Genomic DNA, 21,277 nt, shown 5'->3' with positions numbered 1-21,277 from the left:
CATTTATAGCTCAACGATTGGTGGCCAGGTCAACTACATAACCAGCGATGTGTTGGTGACAGCTAGGCTTTTGCAAATTGGATGTAATAGACTTTTCTGCTAAGCGCTGCCCATTGGATCGATCATATAAAGCATCTCTTCTTTCTCTAATTCATTTGATGTAGGCCTAATTGCAATGGGCGAAACCTGGCTAAAATATGATCCCCTAGTTAAAATTTCTGGATATTCCTTTGTCAATCACAGAACTGCAAAAGACAGTGGTGGCGCAGCCATGTAGGCCTATCCGTGCAAGGAGGTAATTTATTTTATACCTCCTAAATCCGTGAATGCCTTCAATTCTCCATCAGAGTACCTCGATCCTTCTACTTGTGAATCCATTTTTGTTGAAATTACTCATCCTACTAATTTTAAAACTAGAAATTGCAAATTGCAAGTGAAGTGCTGCGAAGTACAACCGCATAAAATGTTCTTCGAACGTAGGTAGAGATGGCGTAGGCCTACCCCTGCTGGACCTACCCCGCCCCTAACATTTGCCTATCCCAGAGAATGGTCAAGCTAGGAATAGTTCAGTACCTTTATTGTAAATTTGAACAGATGAGGCTATATCAGCACAGTTTACTTGTTTCTGTTGGCATCTTTTGTCCTTTGGGATAAAGGCAAAACACTTCGTGCTCTGTCTCTTATACACATCTCTCTTAGATAGAGATGGCAGGCTATAAAAGAAATTAAACTCCTATTCCCAATGTGATCCACTTACCATATACATATTCAGAACAAAAAGAGATTTAATTAAGCTAGGCTTTAAACAATGACAATGAAAATAATACAATTTAAAAAATTCAGGACAGTTGAGACATACAAAAATAGACAAGATGATCGTTGCGAGGGATGAAGAAGCTGAATTTTATAAGAGAGCACGGAAGAGGGAGGTTTTAAATGCAGTGGTGGCGCCAAGACCTACCCGACGGAGGGGCTAAAGGCCCCGACGGGGGGGGGGGCTAGTAGAGCGAATCGAGTCTCACTTGGCTGAGGGACGCCTAGGGGCCCCAGTGGGGGTCCAGGGGGCGAATCCCCCTGGAAGCCACGGGTATTTGATGAATTATGGCGATTTGTTATTACTTATTTGATAGACACCGAGTTACTATAATATGACTCCATGTAGGCTATGCTTTCTAATGTTGAAATCAGCTTCCAAAACCAAAACATTTTGAATAAAGCAAGAAACAAAGAGTATGCAATGTAACCATCTAATTTATTTTAAAATCCTCATTCTTGAAAGTGAAATTCTATATTTTTGGAAATTTTGCATTAAATCTGTCAACCACGCTGTCATGGTCGAGGTTGCTTCACCTATCACGATGTATTCCAACCATCATGAGGCTATCTAAATGAGCATTTGTCATAACAGAACGCAAATTATCTAAATGAGCATTTGTCATAACAAAACGCAAGTTATTTTTAATTATTCTCATTGAATTATTATTATTATTATTATTATTATTATTATTGTTGTTGTTGTTGTTGTTGTTGTTATTGTTGTTGTTGTGATGAAAAGTTAACACAAACAATATGGTGGCTAAACGAATATTACATGTAAATATGTTTTTATTTGTTTGTTCCCCGACAAACTATATCGTCTTCCCCGACGGGGGGGGGGGGCTATAGTCCCCAGCCCCCTCTGCCGCCACCACTGTTTAAATGTACTGAGCGTAAGCTGTCTGACATCAAGAGAAAGATTATTATTATCTGCTGTTGTTGTGTATTGTCCGCACTGTCCTGTGTTCTTATTCTGTCCTTGTTCTGCTTTGAATTTTCATTTTAGGATGGCCAAACACAAGATTTGCTTCAAATCTTCTCGGCCATTTGCCTTCTTCCCTTTCCGAGTCTTCTTTTTTATTTAGTATTTGAAAACCACTTGATTAACTTTTTATAATAATTTCCCATAATTAATATTATTAAAAACTGTTTGAGCAAGTAAATAAATTTTCTCTTTGAATTGAATTGGATAATTTCGCTGAGGTCTTTGATGTAAATTTGACGATTTGGTTTTTCAGTGGTCCTCTAATGCTGATGTTTCGCATTTGACATTCTATAATATTCTCAAATATTACGGCTCATCAATAGACATTTTGAGTACTATATTATATTTTTTCTGACTCACAAACACACCACCAAGCATCTAAGAATCATTATGTAGCATATTCTTTTTAAAGGTGGTGTTCAAATTACGGGTCAAAATAGTACGGGCTCTCATAAACCTTTCTAATAAAAGTGAAGGGCGCCCCTTGTTACAGTACTACTTTCTAAGATGGCTGCGTCCATAAAAAAGGCACTGACTCGACCAACTATAATATTTTTTACAATTTTCAAGCAAAATGTTGGAACGAGGTTCAAATGGAATTGCATAAGGAACAAACATAACTTTGTTGATACTCACTTTCAAATCATACAATGCTCCGACCGAATGTTAACGGTGAGTTGGCCCTTAAGGCTAGGGCTAGACCCAGGCAGGCTAGGCCTAGCCCTAGAGCCTAGCAAGTAATACTAATAGTTGGTCGCCCCTGGGCCTGGTGGGGCTAGCTAGTAGAGTAGGTAGAGATGGCGTAGGCCTACCCCTGCTGGACCTACCCCGCCCCTAACATTTGCCTATCCCAGAGAATGGTCAAGCTAGGAATAGTTCAGTACCTTTATTGTAAATTTGAACAGATGAGGCTATATCAGCACAGTTTACTTGTTTCTGTTGGCATCTTTTGTCCTTTGGGATAAAGGCAAAACACTTCGTGCTTAAAAGCCCCCCCCCCCCCCTTGAATACAAAATTACTTTTGGTATACAGTGAAAACTTCAATCTTTTGTATCCTATTTTGATTACTATATGAATGTATTCTTCATTTCTGTCTGTTTTTTACTACAGTCATTTCCCAAGACTACCAAGTTTTTACAAAATGTGAGTATGGTACAAACAAGAACAAACACTACAGACAGGTACGTCAAGTGAGCATTTACAGCGCATATGTTGAGATATCTCAATGTCTTTGAGGTGTGATAAATGCTAATAAGTGGTGTCTCAAAAAACAGGCAAAGAGTTGGTTAAACTCGTACAGCTAGCTGAGTTCTGAACAAAGGGATATCTATAATTAACTGACAGGATTAAATATTTTAAATAACGAACAAAAAACTTAGTCATGACATGACTTTTTAGTCATTATAATTTTAAAATTTTACTTTATTTTTACAGTATGTATTTCAATTTGATTGTTTTTTTTTTGTATCTTCGTGCAAAAATGGCCTTGTGAAAAAAGTTTTTTCCATTTTAAAATAAAGTTATTATTATTAATATTTTCTTGGTGTCAAAGGCGAGATATTTTATTGCTTAAGATGGTATATTAGAACCTCTTTATTTAAACTATTCAACCATTCTCAAAATTGTTCAAAATTTAGAAGCCTATTATCTGCAGTGTTGTTATAAATGCTTACACTTGTGTTTAAATATATTTATATCATGGATATTGTTACTTTACTGTTTTTTTTTGGCATATTAGTATATATAATATTTGTTTGGCAAAAAAAATATGGTTTTTTTTTCAGTGAGATGGATCTGATCTTTTATGAAAAGCTGGCAGAGGATACATTAACTGCCATTGAAGACGTCTTTGAAAGGGTTGCAAACCTGGAAGATTGCCCTTCAGACTTTGATGTCACCTCTGCTGTAAGGACCATTTTAGTAATTTGGAAAAACAATTAAAAATAATATAAAATTTTTATAGATTATTGAGAGGTTGGACCTTGAATCTTTCCCATCATTTTCAAACTTTGAACATGCTCATTATATTATTTTGCAAATTTAAAATGCTGTAACTGAAATATATATTTATAAACTTTTTATAGTGTTTCTGATAATTAGATATGAAGCGGTTTGGCGCATTGGAACAGTTTGGTTTCCCAACTTCAAGATCGGGGTTTTGATCCTTCGCTGTGCATTTCTCTTGTGTCCTGGAGTGCTTTATGTACAATGCTTCAATCTACCCGGCTTTATTAAAGGGTACCAACAAACTGAGGGGAGTAACCTGCAGTGGATTAGCGTCCCACCCAGGAGGAGCATCATACTCGCATCCACTTCATGCTACAGAAACAGGGCATAATCTTCAGCCTCTATAGGCCCTAGTGGCTCGGTAAAGATTTGCTTGATAATTAGATAATTTGTTTAATGAATATTTTCTGCAGGATGGCGTTTTAACTGTGAAACTTGGTGGAAACTTGGGAACGTACGTCATCAACAAACAAACACCAAACCGCCAAATATGGTTATCGTCTCCTATCAGGTCAGTGTGGCGTAATCTTATACAGTAATATTGTTTATTTCTTTGTATTAGCATATTTACGGAGGGTGTACCATTCTGATTGTTGATGAAATGCACCTTTTTCAGGCAGCATTTGATCCTGACCTACCATCTGAAAGGTTAAAGGTTATGCATTTGTACCTCGCAAAATATGTGTGCTGTTGTGATTTCAAAAAGTACTTTTTGGCTAGATAATTGTTCTCGTTTTCATTCAATATCGATCATATACGAATACGAATACGAATAAAACTTTATTTTCGATCATATAAAATACAAAGGAAAAGTATCTTCAGTTGGCAAAATCAAAAAGTAGAAAGAGAATTTAAAAAGCATTATATATAAAAACAGTATAGAAAAGGTACGGACATCATAATGTCTTCATGCATAAAAACAATAAGGAAATATAAAATACAGTAATAGCACAAGTAGGCGAGGAAGTAATGTTATTTTATTAATTTAAGTTTATACTGACATGCATTATTCTAATTATTATTACTGTATTATTATGGTTGCTCCAGTGCATTTTTATATGGCTTAGAAGTTCGAACATATTAAGCAAGCAAGTCATTGAGTATTTTAATTCAATCGTGGTGAACACGAAACAAACATAGGAAGATGTGTTCACTTGCAAACAGATGAGCATTTAAATGTTGTAGTACTGTTCTGCTTGTTACTCTTGCAAAGTAAAATATATAAAAAATTATATAATTTTAAATTCTGGTACATTTTTTATTTCAGTGGCCCAAAACGATACGACTACATAGACAATCATTGGATCTATCTTCATGATGGCGTTTCACTCGATGATTTATTGACTCAAGAAATTTCTAAATCTTTGGGTTTAGATGTGGAATTTAAAGACCTTGGAAATAATCCTTTATAACAATAAAATATATTATTATTACTATTAGTTTATAATTGTGTATTTATTATATCCACCACTATATATTTATGTCTGTCTGTCTTCCTGGTAGCTGGATTACGCGAAAACTAATGAATGGATCATCATATAATTTATTGTGGTGATATATGTTGAACTAAAGAAGAATGATTAAATTTTGAAGCGAAAGTTCAAAGAAAGTTCAAACAGAAATTTCAGAACATTTAAACAATGCCAATAAAATACACATGGTCGTATACTGGTATGGGAAAGGGGAAAGACAAGACATCCGACTATGCTGACTTTCATCTCCAGTTTACTTGAGAAAGCAAATGCAAATTATTATTAATGACATTATTATTAAGACAGTACATCACTAATGACAACAACTGTCACTGTTGATACAATCATCATTTTATATGGGTTTTTTTGTACAAAATGTATAAAAATAGTACAGCAGTATAGTTTAACAGAATCAAGGAAGGAATATAACCACATAATGTTAGTACAGGCCTGTATCTTGGGGGTGGTGTAGAAGGTTCTGTATGGGATTGGTGTATGCAAACATAACAATATCAGAGTTTAACCATTTTGTATATTGTATCAGTTTTTATCGACTTTTAGTGTGTACCATAATGGAAATAAATATTAATGTACAGAAAATCGTGAAATGTGGAATGTGGCATCATACATTGCTAAAGTATGATATCAGGTGGCTGGAAGCATTGAGATGGCAGTGAGTGTGAAGAAAAGAGCCATTACTCTAAATGCTCGAATAAGCGCTGCACCAAACCTGATTTTTTAGCTTAGCGCCAAGGCGATTAATCGAGAGTATACAGTATATTATCCTGTGTGTAATAAAGCACTTTAAGAAACAGGGCAGTGTTAAAATAAATAAATAACACAATGAAGACACAATCATTTATTTAAAAACGTTTATTCGAGCATTTATGGTAATTACAGTTGAGAATGATTGGATTGACATATTTTAGGGGCCCGAGGAAGACATGGAAATCGATCTGAATAACAGAGGAATGGAACACTGTTAGTAGTAGTTAGTGGAGAAGGTGGCATCCAAAATTAATGAAGAGATCACTTTTGGAGTGTCACAAAGTTACATCCTATAGCTGGTGAGTTTGGAGGAAGGCGATAGTTTGGGTGGAATCTTCCCCTAATCTATCTCCATCTCAAACCTACATAGAAATTCGGCATTATTTATAGTAATTAAAATTTGTCAGTAAAGGATGATACATAGCCAGATAAAGAGATAAAAGGTAACCAAGTGAATTAATGTAGCCTATTAATGCAATACGTAATTCATACCATAAATATAATTTTAAGTTAATAATCTACATGTACTGTAGGTCTGAAATATTTTGTAATGTTTTAATTTATTTTATTTTATATTTTTAATGTATTTAACTGTATACTTCTTTGTATTGGAGGCTGTTTTTAATACATTTAAATTTAGGTAATTAATTTTTAACATAGCTCGAAATGTTTATCTAACTTGTCTGTAATACGTTACAAACTTTTAAAATCAATTTCGTAGCAAACTAAGCTTTAACGTCATAAAAACGTAACAACGGGCCAATAGAAGGGGAGAGGAATACGCGCATTGCCCACAACCACAACATTAACACATTTCCCAATGATATGGCAGTCGTTTTCTGGGAAATTGCTGGGGTGGATGAAGAATTTGGAGATGGGGGTGCGGGAGAGTCTACACCACCTTAGCCCCACCATGGCTGGGGCCGGCTGAGGACAGAACATTTTAAGAGTATGGACCGCTAGGTGCCCAGAAATTGCACACTCGCACCTTAAAAATCCGGTAATTCATATCAACAATACAACAATTATTTTTCTTCATACAATCTAGGGGTTGCGATCGCCCCAGGAGGGTAAAACCAAGAAGGAACAAAGAATCTATTTAATGGCAGCCCCAAACTATAATGGCATTTAGGCCTATTTTTTTTTTAATGAAAGAAAGAAAACACCGCAGTAATGTAAAAAGTTGAGGTGATTTAAGAAAATAAATAAAACAGGCCCAGAAGACACTATTAATTGAGTTTCGCCGTCCCACTAACATTTATATAACTAATTGTTTTTGCTTATTTTGTAGACTTCCGGTAAAGTATACCTGGCAAGTACGCACCAGCTAAAAAGAGGTATATGGTCTGCAATACTATATAGTATTAGAAGTTACAAAAAAAATATTTAAAAAATAAAATAAATATTTAATGAATATTGATGTAGACAAAGGTCTATGAAAGAGCAGAAAAAATCCTGAATTTCATTTACATTAGTTACTTTAAAATTAAATACCTTTGGAAATTATGAAATAGACCAGAGTAAGGAATCATGATTAAGATCAGTTATGGAGGGAACACATGCCATTTTGTTAGGATTCATTATTTCTACAATTTATTACCATAATGTCGACGGTTAAAGTTATCATTTATAATGTAATGCTGTAATTATTGATGAAATTATATTTAGGCCTATTAAATATAATTCCTTCTTTAATTGTTGAATCAGTTCAGAATCTAAGTAACAGAGCACACGTATACCATTTATCAATAACCAATATGACACATGAAAACATTAAATTAATAATTATTTAATTATTCTACGTTGTCTTATAGCGAATAGCTCGGTTGCATGGCCAAGAACAAACTTATCTCTGTAAGAGTTGTTTAAAAAAGCAGTACAACGCAAAGCAAGAACTTCAACAGAAAGCTAAGCAAAACAAGGTACCGTCAAGTGTACAAGTGATGCATACTGTAATCTATCAATTATTGTGTATGTTCCATGTTGCTTGGCCTAGCGGTACGCGTATTTTGGGGTGGGGGGCCTACAAAATGTAAGGGAGTGGTAACTCAAAAATAGCACTCTCACACTTTAAACAAATCGTGTTTTTAAAGTGTTTTAATTTGACACTAAGACTCACATTTAATTTTGTATCCATCAAATAGACGTATTTTTGTAAAATATAGAGGGAACGGCAAACGCAAGGAGCGTCTACACCAACCTCAACCTCACCATACGGCTGAGGCGAAAACAAAATTAACGATGTATCAACTCTAAATGCCACCATGTTATAGTTTGGCCCGGGCTGAGATGATGTGGGGGTGAGGCAACTCTACTAATTATTAAGATCAGTTTTTCTTTTACTTGGTTGCAGCTAGTTAAATTGTATTAAAAGTTAAAGCTGATTGAAACCATAGCTTTAGACACGTCATTGATGTAGTCGTCATATTGTACAATGATTGAAGGCAATGTGACATTTAAAACATGCATTTCGTTGACATTCCTCTGTTTACATCTGCTCACTGCATTTGCTGTTTTCAATCATGATAATTCTCACTTAATTTATCACAGGAAAAGGTATAATGTAATAGGATAATGATTAAAAGCAACATCGATATTTTTGTAATATTGTAGGCCTATATGAATGGCTAATTGGTTTTAACATTGTTGCCATCCATACCAACTAATAATTCTGAAATATCATAACTTTAAAAAAGTGTAATTTATTTTTTAGGGGAAAATATAGTGCGAAGGCTTATACTTAATCATAATTATAATCATAATTATTATTATCTTAATAATAATAATAATAATAATAATAATAATAATAATAATAATAATAATAATAATAATAATAATAATAATAACAATAACAATAACAATAACAATAATAAGAATGATAATTTTAAAAAAAAATGAAAAAAAAATGTGTTAACCAATCCCCAGTAGGAAACATTTGGATCCAACTAAAGGAAGTTGGTAGTCAGACTTAAAAAATGAATTAAAATGCATCGTACCAAAAATATAAACCATGAAATTGTTCCTTTCTAAACGTGGAAAATGATAACAAGATGTAATATGTGCTGTGAAACTAGTCATCACTGCATCGTTCGCCTGCAATTTAAGGCGCGAAATTAAAGAAATTAAAGATAATTATTTCGGTTATAAATAAGTTGAATTCATACTGTTTCCGCTTGTAAGTATATATAACTTCATTTGAATTTGTATCAGAAAAATACTTGGTGAATTTATATAGAAGATATCATTCAACAACCATCCACACAACATGAACCGTCCAGTGCTGATATCATGTGAAACAAACTTTTCACAAAGGCGCTGTCGGCAAAATTTGAAATTTGCCTGTCAGGAACATTCTCCCTTGTCAGTGGATAAGCCATAGATTTCTATCTGTGTTTTAATGTCTTGTTTTGCTCTGAGTGTAGAGACTTGCTTACTGAAAACCACTCAAATTTATAAAAAAATTAAAAAATGAAAAAAGAACCTGCAGATTTTTCCAGCCCTTCACCCCTAGCCATGGGCTTGTTCTTTTAGGATTAACATCATTGGTATCATCATCATCATCATCATCATCATCATCATCATCATCATCATCATCATCATCATCATCATCATCATCATCATCATCATCATCATCATCATCATCATCATCATCATCATCATCATCATTATCATCATTATCATCATCATCATCATCATCATTATCATCATCACCATAATCGAATTAAGACGGTTTTGCAGTAAATAACAGACCTCTCAGAATGTAAGGAATGACATTCCAAAGGCATTAAAAAAGGATTTTTTCTGGGGTGTACCCTTATGCCTTCAAGCAGGCATCTCATTCCACCATTGCATCCCCCATTTCACGAAAAGCTGGTTTCTTTTTTCAATGACCTATGAAGGTCTTAGATTATAAGTTCCAACCAAACGAATGAAATTGAGAATATTTGGGTTTTCTTATTAACAGTTTTATACGAAGAAAGTTAGGAGAAAATGATTATTAAAGAAGTGAAGGTTCTCAGACTGACAGTGAAAGATTTAATTTTTATTACAACTAAAAAATATTTATTGTTTTACAATGATCTAGCTACTTTATAGACAACCATATTGGTAAAAGTGACTATGATTATATGTAGATTTTTATTTATTGCTAACAGTACAATAGGCCTGGCTATACCCACCCACCCCCCAAATAAATAAATAAAAATAAATAATATTAAAAAAAAAAACACTCGATTAATATACATTTCAAAAACAAATAATTATTCCTAAAGATTAAAAATCATAAGGCGTACAAAAATTAAGGACGCTAAGATTATATGCGAAATAAACATCTAAAAAAGATAAAATTATAACATGGTTATATTATTTATAATAATCTTATTACCATCTAAGTAGTAAAATTATTTTGTAATTATCACCTGGGTGGCGCCAGCGGAGGGATAATTTAGATACCCGTTGAATGTGCTTACCTTAGTTAAAAAGACCATTTAAACAAAAATTATTAATTACTTTTTAATTGGTGCATAAAGTATTTAAGCCTATAATTAGTCACTTAAATTGTCTGTATTCTTTGAAATAAAAATAAACGAATAAATTTGAAAATATTGTATTTTGGTGGCTGTATCACTTTATCTTGGATTACCAGGACATGTGGGCCACATATTGTAACACTGTTATTAAAGTAAATTAATTCCTTTAAAGTTAACTTAGGCTTACTGCTTTCGTATAGATGATTCACACACACTCATCGTAATGGGGGTTATAGTTGATGTAACCATCTTTATCTTGTGAGGGAGCACCTGATGCTCCCAACTGATCGTGATGGCTGGGGATATAACTGAAGTAACCATCAATATCTTCTGATGGAGCAGCTTGATGTTGATGTGTGGAATCACCATGTTGCTGACGATATGGTTCCATTGACATCCCAGTATCACATGTGTGTTTATTTTTTCTTATGATTATGTACATTAACGCCATATTCATTACAATAATCATCATACCAATGACAGATATGACAATAATTAAGTCTTTTGATAAGTAAATTTGATTGGGTGTTAGCGTGTGCACATTCCCAGCATTAGTTGCTCCAAAAGTATATGTTGTGATATTTTGTATGCTGTATGGTAGTGTTGGTGATGTGGAAAGGTAACTATTTCCAGATTCGTCATTGGAGCTTGGTGTGGAAAAAAACTCTGTTTGGATATTTTGGTTGTAGCCTACATGTGTCGTTGATGGTGAGGTAACGTAACTATTACCAGATGCGTCATTGAAGTTTGATATCATTGGAACCACCTCTGTAGCTGGTAACCCATCCATAGTTGACTGATGATAAATAAACGAGAATTCTATAGTATCCGCAGTTGGCATGATTTGAGTACCTATGCATTCCTGTGTTGTTACTGTTCCTGGACTAGTAGCTACACAGGTGAACTGTTCGCCTATAGAAGACTCAGTGGGTACTGCATGCTCAACGGATACATAATTAGTATATCCCGATTGAGTTCCTTCTCCCAGTACATTGCCGTCTTTGTCAAACCATTGCAGTGTTAGTGGTGGATCACCTGGATGACAGAAACATGTCAACTCTCGAGACCAAGGTTTGTAGTCACAGCTAATTAGAGGGATGACATTCCTTACAACCATTTTAAAAATTGCGGACCGTCCAAAAGGTACACTATCATTGCTAAAAAAAACGGGATTACACCAGTATCCACCAGTGTCATCTTCTTCAATTCCATGTACCGTCAAACTTTGGGTAATGGTGGCGTCGCTTGCAATGGATGACATTTCATGAAGACTATACTTATTTTGATTAACCACTGTACCATTATTAGCAACTATTTTGGTACCTAATGTACGACCATGCGCCCAACGAATCGAATATTCAGAATATGGTTTTGACACTTGATCCAGTGATACAGTACAGGTGGTGGTAACAGATTCAGTGCCAACATCAGTAATAAAATACTCAGGAAAAACTACCACCGGATAAGTTGAAACCTGGAGAATGGCAGCTGTTGCTAGGATTACTCCGATGTGGAAGTATGACATGTTGAACTGAAAGAGAAAGTAAGTATTTAATTTTGTTTTCTTTTTTGCTAGTATCCGTATAAACTTGCTTATTTAATTGAGTATACTTCTTGCTTTTAGTGCGGCACTTTTAATCCACAGCTTAGATTTGTTGTGACTGAAATGGAGAGCAAAGAATATGGCTACAGTTGGAATCAAAACAGCGACTACCTGAGTATCTTTCTGTCATAAAATGTAACTAGTTGGCAATTGTTCTTTCATCAATGAGACAGTTTTTATTGCTACGTTAAAACTGGAAAAAAGGTTGGAACTGTACTGAACTTGAATTAGTGGAATCACTCCTATTTATAATGAATAACTACAAAAAGCAAATTAATGATAGTCTATCAAATTAAGTAAATTAAGATTATTCCTACCTGCTATAAAAATATTGTTCATGGAGTAGGAAGATTACATTTATTGAAAGACAGGTCTGGAACTGGTGAGTAAAGTTGACCCGAGAGCTGATCTCCTAAAGATTTCAAAAGCAGTTATACTGTAACCGTTTTATAGTAGATTTGAGAATGTTATTTCCTGATTAGTTGCATGAGGGTTTTGATGAATAATGAGTAATACAAAAGTTGGTATTACCCATAATATTTTTATTTTGTATGTCAACATTCTCCTATTTATAACATAAGGTACAAAAGCATGGGCTTTTGTATGCATGCGAAAGCTTAACAATGGAAATTCAACCAATTTTCAGAAATATTATAATGCCGTTGATGTCATGCATTCCATATTTAAGGAGTTAGTCTATTTTAAGTATATTAAAAATGTGTGTCTAAATTAGAATGTTTGAATTTTCCATTTTTAATCCATTTATAACTTAAGGTACAAAAGCATGGGCTTTTGTATGCATGCGAAAGCTTAACAATGGAAATTCAACAAATTTGCAGAAATATTATACTGCCGTTGATGTCATGCATTCCTTATTTAAGGAGTCAGTCTATTTTAAGCACATTAAAAATGTGTGTCTAATTTAGAATGTTTGAATTTTCCATTTTTAACTAATTTAAAATTTTAAACTTTGACATCCGATAATCAATCAATCAATCAATCAACAAGGATTTGTATATTTGTATAAATCAACAATATATTATATGTATGTAAAATTACTAAAAAATAATTACATGCGTGACAAAAAAATATTATCTTAAAGGAAGCCATATGGTATTTAACAATACTGTATATAAATAACAAACATTTATTTGCATATGCAAAATACACTGTTCGTAGTTTAAGAAGTAATACCGTACCGATTGCGGTACCAGCGGTCAAGATAAAAGAACATTATATTAGAAAAGAACATTATATTATTACTGACTAAAAGCTGCCCGCGGTGCCTGCAGTGTCCTCTATAGCTACAATATTAGATTTCAGAATGTTATTTCCTCATTTGTTGCATGAGGATTTTGATAAATACTGTAATGGTTATTACCAAAGGGTATAGAATTCTATACTATTTATAGAACCCATACTATTTTTATTTTGTTTGACAAGATTCCCATATTTGGAGTTAGCATAGGGCCTAATTATAATTCATAAAAGCACATTTCAAATGGGCTTTTGTATTCAGACGAAATATTAGCATGGGAATGACATCAACAAATGTGTAATCGTATTATATTTTGATGTCATGCATTCCATTTTTGGAGTTTAAAAAATTAATGTGTGTGGCTAAGCCTTAATAATGTTTTTCATTTTTTAACTAATTTAAAATTTTAAGCATTGACATCCGATAATCAATCAATAAATCAACAAGGATTTGTATAAACCAACAATATATTATATTAATTACAGGGCTGGCAGAACGTTTTTCAAAGTGGTGGTCCACTAGTGAGATGAATGGGAATATGAATAATGGGGATCTGGAATCAAATCTAGGGGGTGGGGGTCAACATTTTTCCTAAAGGGATCCGGGGGTTCCCCCCGGGAAAAATGTTGATTCCTAGATGGTGGGAAATGACCTTTCTCGACTTTTGAGCTAGGTGTCTTTTAATGACTTGTTCTTCAAAATTAATGGTTTTCCCCTCTTGAAAAATTGGTCAGGTAAACTTTCTCATTCTTATTACAGTAAATAGGCCTTATGTGTGTATACATACATTTTAAAAAAAAATGAATAGTTGCATAGGCTTACGTATACGTATTTGTTTTCCGTGAGTCGATAAATCCCAAAAAGAAAGGGTGTTCTGGGGGTTCTCCTCTGGGAAAATTTTATTCCTAGAAGGTAGGAAATGAGCTTTCCCGACTTCTGATGTGTCTTTTAATTACTTTTAAGGTTTTCCCCTCTCGAAAATGATTATATGAATCAATGAACTCAAAATGAAAGGGAGGTTCGGGTTCTCCCCGGGAAAATGTTGATTTCTAAAGGGGGGGGGGGGGGGGGGGGGGGGGGAAATGAGCTTTTCCGACTTCTGAAGTACTGTACTTTTTAATGACTTTATTTGTAAGTTCTTCAACATTCAAAGGTTTTCCCCTCTTAAAAACGGTCAGGTAAATTTTTCTCATTTTTTATTTTATGTGTGTATACATACATAAAACAATGAGTAGTTGCATACGTATTCTTTTTTTTCCATGAATCGATAAATCCCTAAAAGAAATGGTGGTCCTGAGGTTCTCCCCCGGGAAAATTTTGATTCCTAGATGGCGGGAAATGAGCTTTCCCGACATTGGAAGTGTGTTTTAGTGACTTTTAAGTTCTTCAAAATTCAAGGTTGTGATTAGACTTTTACAATGATATTAATTTTATTGTGGTCTTAGTTTGCGACAACGATTTTCTGATATTTATATATTAAAAAATAAATACTGTTTAGGCATTTTAATTATCCATATTTTAATAATAATAATAATAATAATAATAATAATATTAATAATAATAATAATAGTTCATTCTTATATAACGCAATTTACCTGTAGGCTTATAAGTTATTACAACTGTAATAATGGCGGGAAATGAGCTTTCCCGACATTTGAAGTGTGTTTTAAATGACTTTAAAGTTCTTCAAAATTCAAGGTTGGGATTAGACTTTTACAATGATATTAATTTTATTGTGGTCTTAGTGTGCGACAACGATTTTCTGATATTTATATCTTAAAAAATAAATACTGTTTAGGCATTTTAATTATCCATATTTTATTATCAATAATAATAATAATAATAATAATAATAATAATAATAATAATAATAATAATAATAATAATAATACTGAAATTTTCGCGTCACCGCCAACCACGGCTGCGTTGACGTAGTGTGGACTATCATTTCATCAGCACACACCCCAGGCAGGGCCGATAGCCACCAGGGACGTATCCAGGGGTGGGTGGGAGCCTTTATCCAATTCAAGTAGGTCAATTAATACACACAGCGAGCTTTAACAGAAAATCAGATTTAAGGTTCCCTTATACACTTGCCTAGGACTTCACTAAATTACCTAGTCTACTCACAAGAAAAAAAAACATGCCTTTATCTGTATATTTATTCCTGATAGTTCTAGTATGCAACATTATTTTCTATAAATATATATACCTTATATATACATTTTATTAAGCACTTGTCTTAAATACATGTCAAAAGCGCGAATCCAGAGTTTACCCTGAATAACACAGATGGGTTGCCATAGTGGGTGGGGTCATGAGAAGAGAGCTACCGTTCTTCTGTCGCTGGAAAACACATTTTAATGTAATATGAAACTCATAAAATATCAGTTCAGGCATTTATTTATGTGTCTGTGAAAAAAATATAACAAATGAATAATTCATATTCATCATAGCCCTGATATTCGTTTAAAACATAATATGTTATGAAATATTATTTCAAAAGCGGATCCAGAGATGTCCAAGTGGGGCCGAAAGTTGGGCCGATCAAGACAACACTGTCCTAAGGTGTCCGGGGGCATCTCCCGTGAACTTTTTGTGTTCTAGACGCCCGAAAATAACATTTAAGGCGTTTAGTCCAATGAAACTGTTTATCTACCTTATACCTTCCTACTAAAATTGACACTACTAGCGTCACCACGGCGTCCCCACCGATCGATCTAAAGTGACGTTGTTATGTGGGTGTTTTATAGAGTATTGAGAATGGTAATATCACCGAAAAAATAGACAAAATGACAGTTGAATGACCAACAAAGACAACTGAAGACAATAGTTCGTCATTAGAAGTTATTTAGTATAACTTTTATTCGGAAAATTAATCTCAAATCGTGATGTCGTATGATCTGTGTGAGATTTTTACCAATTAACCCCTGAGTAAAAAATAGTTGAGCCATGTAGTACGGTACCTTGCAAATCAACCCAGAAACCCGGTAGTTTGTTGATTGTTTATTGGTAGCGTCCTTTCGCTGCCAAAAATAGTTTTTTGGAAGTTGCGTCACCGGTGACATCGTGAGAGCATGGTGAAGGCTGGTTACGATTTAGTGGCACATCGATTGAGTATTTTCATTTATCTGGCCATGTAAGTCAGTGGCGTATCTAGATGTCTTGAAATGGGGGCTGATGAGGGGTGCGAAGGTGAAGTGAGGGGGCTCGATGATCAGTTGAGGAGCGCTAATTCCCAAAATAAGGTGATTTTTAACTACTTGACAGTGATTTGAAACAAGTGTCAGTATAATCTTAGGTACGCATGTGGTTAACATAAGCAAGAATTTAGTCCAATGAAATTGTTTATCATCTTGATACCTTCCGACGAAAATTGACCCTACCGGCGTCACCACGGCGTTCTGGGCTATCTTTTTTATCTTTTTTTCTTTTTCTTTATTTTTCCCCCTTTTTACACCTCCTAAAATGGGGGGGCCGGGCCGTTCCCTAAATCCGCCCCTGTATTTTTATATAAAAAATAATTTTAAACTATATATTAGATTTCTACAGAACATTAAAGTTGTTGTAGGGGCCTATACAATGGAAAAATAGCCAATTTATCCCGGGTCCTCTGGCCCCTGAACCCCGTTCGTAGCCTCCGGTGGCCCACTGGCCCCCAGCCTCAGTGCTCGCTTCGCTTGCATCCTGGTCCTGACCACTTCAATTCTCGTGGCTGGCCCTGACACCCCCCCCCCCACTTTCCTTACATCCTAGATGTTGCTGAAAACAATAGTTAATAGAAATATATTTTCATTCGTTTAGTTGTTCAGGTGAAAGTCTGATAGGTTATTACTTTAAAGTAATGCTAAAAACACCCGGTGTCAATGCCGAGATAGACACATGTACGACTGAGCTGAGTGATTCCGAGTTAGTAGTGGTTACGTAACTTTTGTCGTGCACTGTATCATGCGCTATAGAAATGGAAGACCATGTAATGTGTAATGGAAATGAACCTCTCTAGTAGAAGCCTACAGTACAATCAGTGTAAAAGTGTAAGATATAGGCTAGTGTGGATTTAAATGAAGTCCTAATGGTAATAGGCCTATTCAAAATAAAAGTCAATGAATGTAGGTATGATTGTTAAAAAAATAGTAAAAATTTTATTTTTATTTCTCACCCTGACCTTCGCCTGGGCGAACTGGGCGAAGGTCTGGATCCGCGCCTGATTATCCCTATAAAATTTAGGCTCAAGTTAATTAAAACTATATTTACAATGTCAGAATGACATGTATTTTGCCAATTAACCAGCTAATTATATTAAGGCCACGCTTCCTAAACTATCATGGTTCGCGACCCAAAAATGGGTCGCCAAACTTTTGCATTGGGTTGCGAGCAGATTTACAAAATAATTAAAAAAAAAGCAATTTATGTGCTGATTTTGACGACCTAAAAAAAGTATGTTTAGAAGAATCCTCATTAGGACAATATTTCATTATATGTCTACAATGAATATTCTTAAATTTCATTTGACTGGCATTATTTTTTTCCGTTTACCACAAAATAATTGCGTAAATCTAAGCTTTCAACTGTTTAAAAACAATTTATAGAAATAAACTTAACACAGAAAATTAATGTAGGCCTAATGTGCCCTACAAATAACATTATCAAAATGCATTTAAAATGTGTAGCTATAAATTATAGCTACACATGACAGTTGCAAACAATAATACACCAAAAAGTGGCTGTCATGCACTTTGGTATCCAGTGGGTGCTTATGATCCCCCCCCCCCCTTCAGAAGTTGGAAAAAATGTCCCTTATTAAATGTTAAAAAATAACTGACATAAATTTCAAGTGTTGAAGTACCATTTCCCGGCATCTTGAAGTTCCCAATTCTTAATTGTTCTCACCTCAGCCGTGATGGGGCTCAGGTGGATATAGTAATTTTCGTCGATTTTTTGTATATTGAAGTGCCATTTTCCGGCATCTGATAGCCTAAAATTATTACAATTGTCTTACCTCAGCCCCAACCATAGAGGGCTGAGGTGGATAGTAGTTTTTTGAAATTTTAAGTATCCAAGTACCATTTTCGGGTATCTATGAAGTCTCAAATTCTTAAAATGTATTCATCTTCCTCCTCCCCCAAAACCATGGTGGGGCTCAGGTGGCTGGGGTGGATGGAGGATTTGGCGGTAAGGGGTGCGTGCAAAAATTTAAGGAAATATACCATAGCAAGAAATAACACTTTTATATAGTAAAATTCATCATCACATCACCATTATATAGTCAAAAGTATCGGCGATTTTCGGCAACTACAAAGATCTAGTTAGTACAACAACCTCTGGTGGGGCTGAGGTGAGAAAATAGGAAATAGTACATTTAGGTGGCCGTAAATGACACTTTTATACAGTAAAATTCGATCATTATCACACTATCATTAGTGTAGATGAAGCGTCAGCAAATTTCTCATGATTTTTAATCAGGCATTTTCGGCAACAACAGAGATCTAATTAATGCGAGTTATTTACCATAGAAAATAAAACTAAAGAAACGCTTTCTTTGATGTACAGTATTTAAAATACTCGACCTACCTCAAAGCCGTGTGGCCACATTCAACCATGGTGGGGCTGAGGTGAAAGAATTTGAGAAAATAGTACCTCAAGATGGCCGGAAATGACACTTTTTATAGTAAAATCCATCATCATCACATCACCATTATAATATAGTCAAATATGAAGCGCCAACAAATTGATCATGATCTTTTATCAGCTATTTTCGGCAACCATAGAGATTTAATTAGTATGTGTGATGTACGTTACCATAGAAAATAAAACTTAAAAACCTTGTCTCTGATGCATTTCCTTTACTTACTTAAAAAATGCGAGTTCACACGTTTCTCAGCTCCACCACAGTCAGTGGCGTCGAGAGCCAGTAAGGGCCCCGCGGCAACACCTCACATGGGCCCCCCTTCACTTGGGACCCCCACTCGGCCGCTCCCCAAATTAAGTCTCCTCCTAAATCTGACAACAAAAGTTTTCATCCTGGCTTGGGCTCGGGCCCTATGGAGATTTTGTTCTTACCCCGAAAATTTCTCATCTTGGTCTGGACCCCCCAGTAGACCCGGGCCACGGGGCAGCGACCCTGCCCCTCTCGACGCCACTGGCCACAGTTGGGGCTAAGGTGGTAAAGTTTGAGGAAATTGCACCTCTAGATTGCCGGATATGACACTCTTATATAGTAAAATTCATCAGTATCGATCTAATTAATCGCTGTGATGTACCATAGAAAATACCGTACTACTTCATGTGCCGAAACCCAATCTTATCTTTGCACGCTTTTTCTCATACATCTCAAATTATAATAAAGGCACCCCCACTCGAATATTATATGTAACTCAGATGTTTGTGGGCAAAGATGCTGATATCTTGCTATGAAATAAGATGTACTCTGGCTGTACAGCGCTCTTTCGTTAAAACCTGGGTCATTTATGCATTTATGTCAACAATTTTCAGGCATATCTTCTTGACTCACGAAAAGTAAGGGGACCAACCCTTTTCCCTTAAAAAATATGAGGGAAAAATACAGGGGTTTTGCCTGCTCTTCTAACCGTTGATTTTTAATAATGTGCTACAAAATCTGTTGGAAATTATCAGCTCCAGTGATTGTAGATTGATCCATGTCATCTTTAGGTGGCCTACAGATGTAAAGGACATAAAAAGTTACAACTTCATAGTGGCGGATTAGGGGGTGGGGGAGAGCTCCCTAAACTATAAAAGAGAAACAAAAAAAATCATAATTAAATTTTGTTTGAGAATGCCATTTCCGGCTATCTAGACGTGCCATAGTCATAAATTTCCTTTCCTTCCGGGATATTCCCCCCCCCCCCGCGGGGATCCCTAGGCGGTCGGTCGCAAAAACGCACCTCCCCATCGAAAATCCTGCCTACGGGCAGGAAGCCTAACACTACAAAGATAAGAATTCTAAAATTCCTTTACGTACATAAGCAATGCCAGTGAGGTACTATAATGCTGTCTCTTATACACATCTAGATGTGTATAAGAGACAGGAGTAAATACGGTATGATTGTACTAAAAAAAAGAGGCATTCAATTCCAGTTTCAACATTCATAAACTAAAACACCCTTAATAGGAATATTTCTTTCAATGATATATTTGTTTTCATTGTTTATAACCAAAAAATAACCCCCACAGATGCTTCGTTATTGTTGGTGGTGTGTGGTGTGGATCCGAAATAACTTTATTGTCAGCTTACTGTGATCTTATTCCAGTATCATGCTTGGTCACAAACTTCATACCGTTTTATGAATAAAATGGTACATGGCTAATACAACAACAATACAGGCCCGTAGGCAGGGGGGGGGGGGTACAGAGAGTGCGGACGCACCCCCCAAATTCCAAAAAGTCCACTTTTTAAAACCTATTATTTCACAAAATCGTTCATAACTATCCCAAAATGCTATAGCATGCATTGCATTATATATTTGCAAGCACATCCAGCCGTTGATTTTAAATATGATATGGAATTTGTTGGAAATTTATCGTCTCTGGTGATTGCAGATTGATCTATATATATGAACAATGTTATCTTTAGGCCTGCAGATGTACAGGACATAATAACGTTACTTCTTCAGGCCCCCAAAAAACCCCCCAAAAAAAACCCCCCAAATTAATGAAAATTTAAATAAAATATTCACGAATTATGTGTTTGAGAAATCCATTATATAAGACCCTCAAAATGCTACTTTGTCGGAGCCTCCTGTGGCTTTTCTCAAAAATCCCCTCCAAGTCTTTGCCCCTTGACCACCAAATTTCAAAAAGCCCACTTTTTAAAACCTATTA

General features: G+C 35.1%; 2 protein-coding genes across 2 annotated transcripts; one reads left to right on the top strand and one right to left on the bottom strand.

Annotated features, from left to right (window-relative positions):
• Positions 1 to 2,285: 2,285 nt before the first annotated feature.
• LOC117104657 (frataxin, mitochondrial-like) lies at positions 2,286 to 5,889 on the top strand. The gene is made up of 5 exons (XM_033245539.1): positions 2,286 to 2,473; positions 2,913 to 2,983; positions 3,587 to 3,707; positions 4,223 to 4,320; positions 5,077 to 5,889. Exons 1-5 carry the CDS (start codon positions 2,309 to 2,311, stop codon positions 5,219 to 5,221), a joined length of 600 nt encoding a protein of 199 aa, XP_033101430.1. The 5' UTR covers positions 2,286 to 2,308; the 3' UTR covers positions 5,222 to 5,889.
• Positions 5,890 to 10,341: 4,452 nt separating this feature from the next.
• On the bottom strand, positions 10,342 to 12,727 carry LOC117104720. Its single transcript, XM_033245603.1, has 2 exons — positions 12,499 to 12,727; positions 10,342 to 12,109 (listed from the first exon to the last, which is right to left on the bottom strand). Exon 2 carries the CDS (start codon positions 12,101 to 12,103, stop codon positions 10,784 to 10,786), a length of 1,320 nt encoding a protein of 439 aa, XP_033101494.1. The 5' UTR covers positions 12,104 to 12,109; positions 12,499 to 12,727; the 3' UTR covers positions 10,342 to 10,783.
• Between the last annotated feature and the right edge of the window lie 8,550 nt (positions 12,728 to 21,277).

Source organism: Anneissia japonica, unplaced genomic scaffold (genome assembly GCF_011630105.1).
Source record: "Anneissia japonica isolate Jap-2015-1 unplaced genomic scaffold, ASM1163010v1 scaffold287712_len2945570_cov188, whole genome shotgun sequence".
NCBI classification, from domain to species: domain Eukaryota; kingdom Metazoa; phylum Echinodermata; class Crinoidea; order Comatulida; family Comatulidae; genus Anneissia; species Anneissia japonica.
This window is presented reverse-complemented; position numbering and strand designations above follow the sequence as displayed.

Bases quoted from the DNA above. Each gene is read 5' to 3' on its own strand.
- LOC117104657 (XM_033245539.1), top strand. From the start codon at position 2,309: ATGGCTGCGTCCATAAAAAAGGCACTGACTCGACCAACTATAATATTT. The intron at 2,474-2,912 runs GTGAGTTGGCCC...TTTTTACTACAG, and splicing joins GCTCCGACCGAATGTTAACG to TCATTTCCCAAGACTACCAA. The intron at 4,321-5,076 runs GTCAGTGTGGCG...TTTTTATTTCAG, and splicing joins TGGTTATCGTCTCCTATCAG to TGGCCCAAAACGATACGACT.
- LOC117104720 (XM_033245603.1), bottom strand. From the start codon at position 12,103: ATGTCATACTTCCACATCGGAGTAATCCTAGCAACAGCTGCCATTCTC.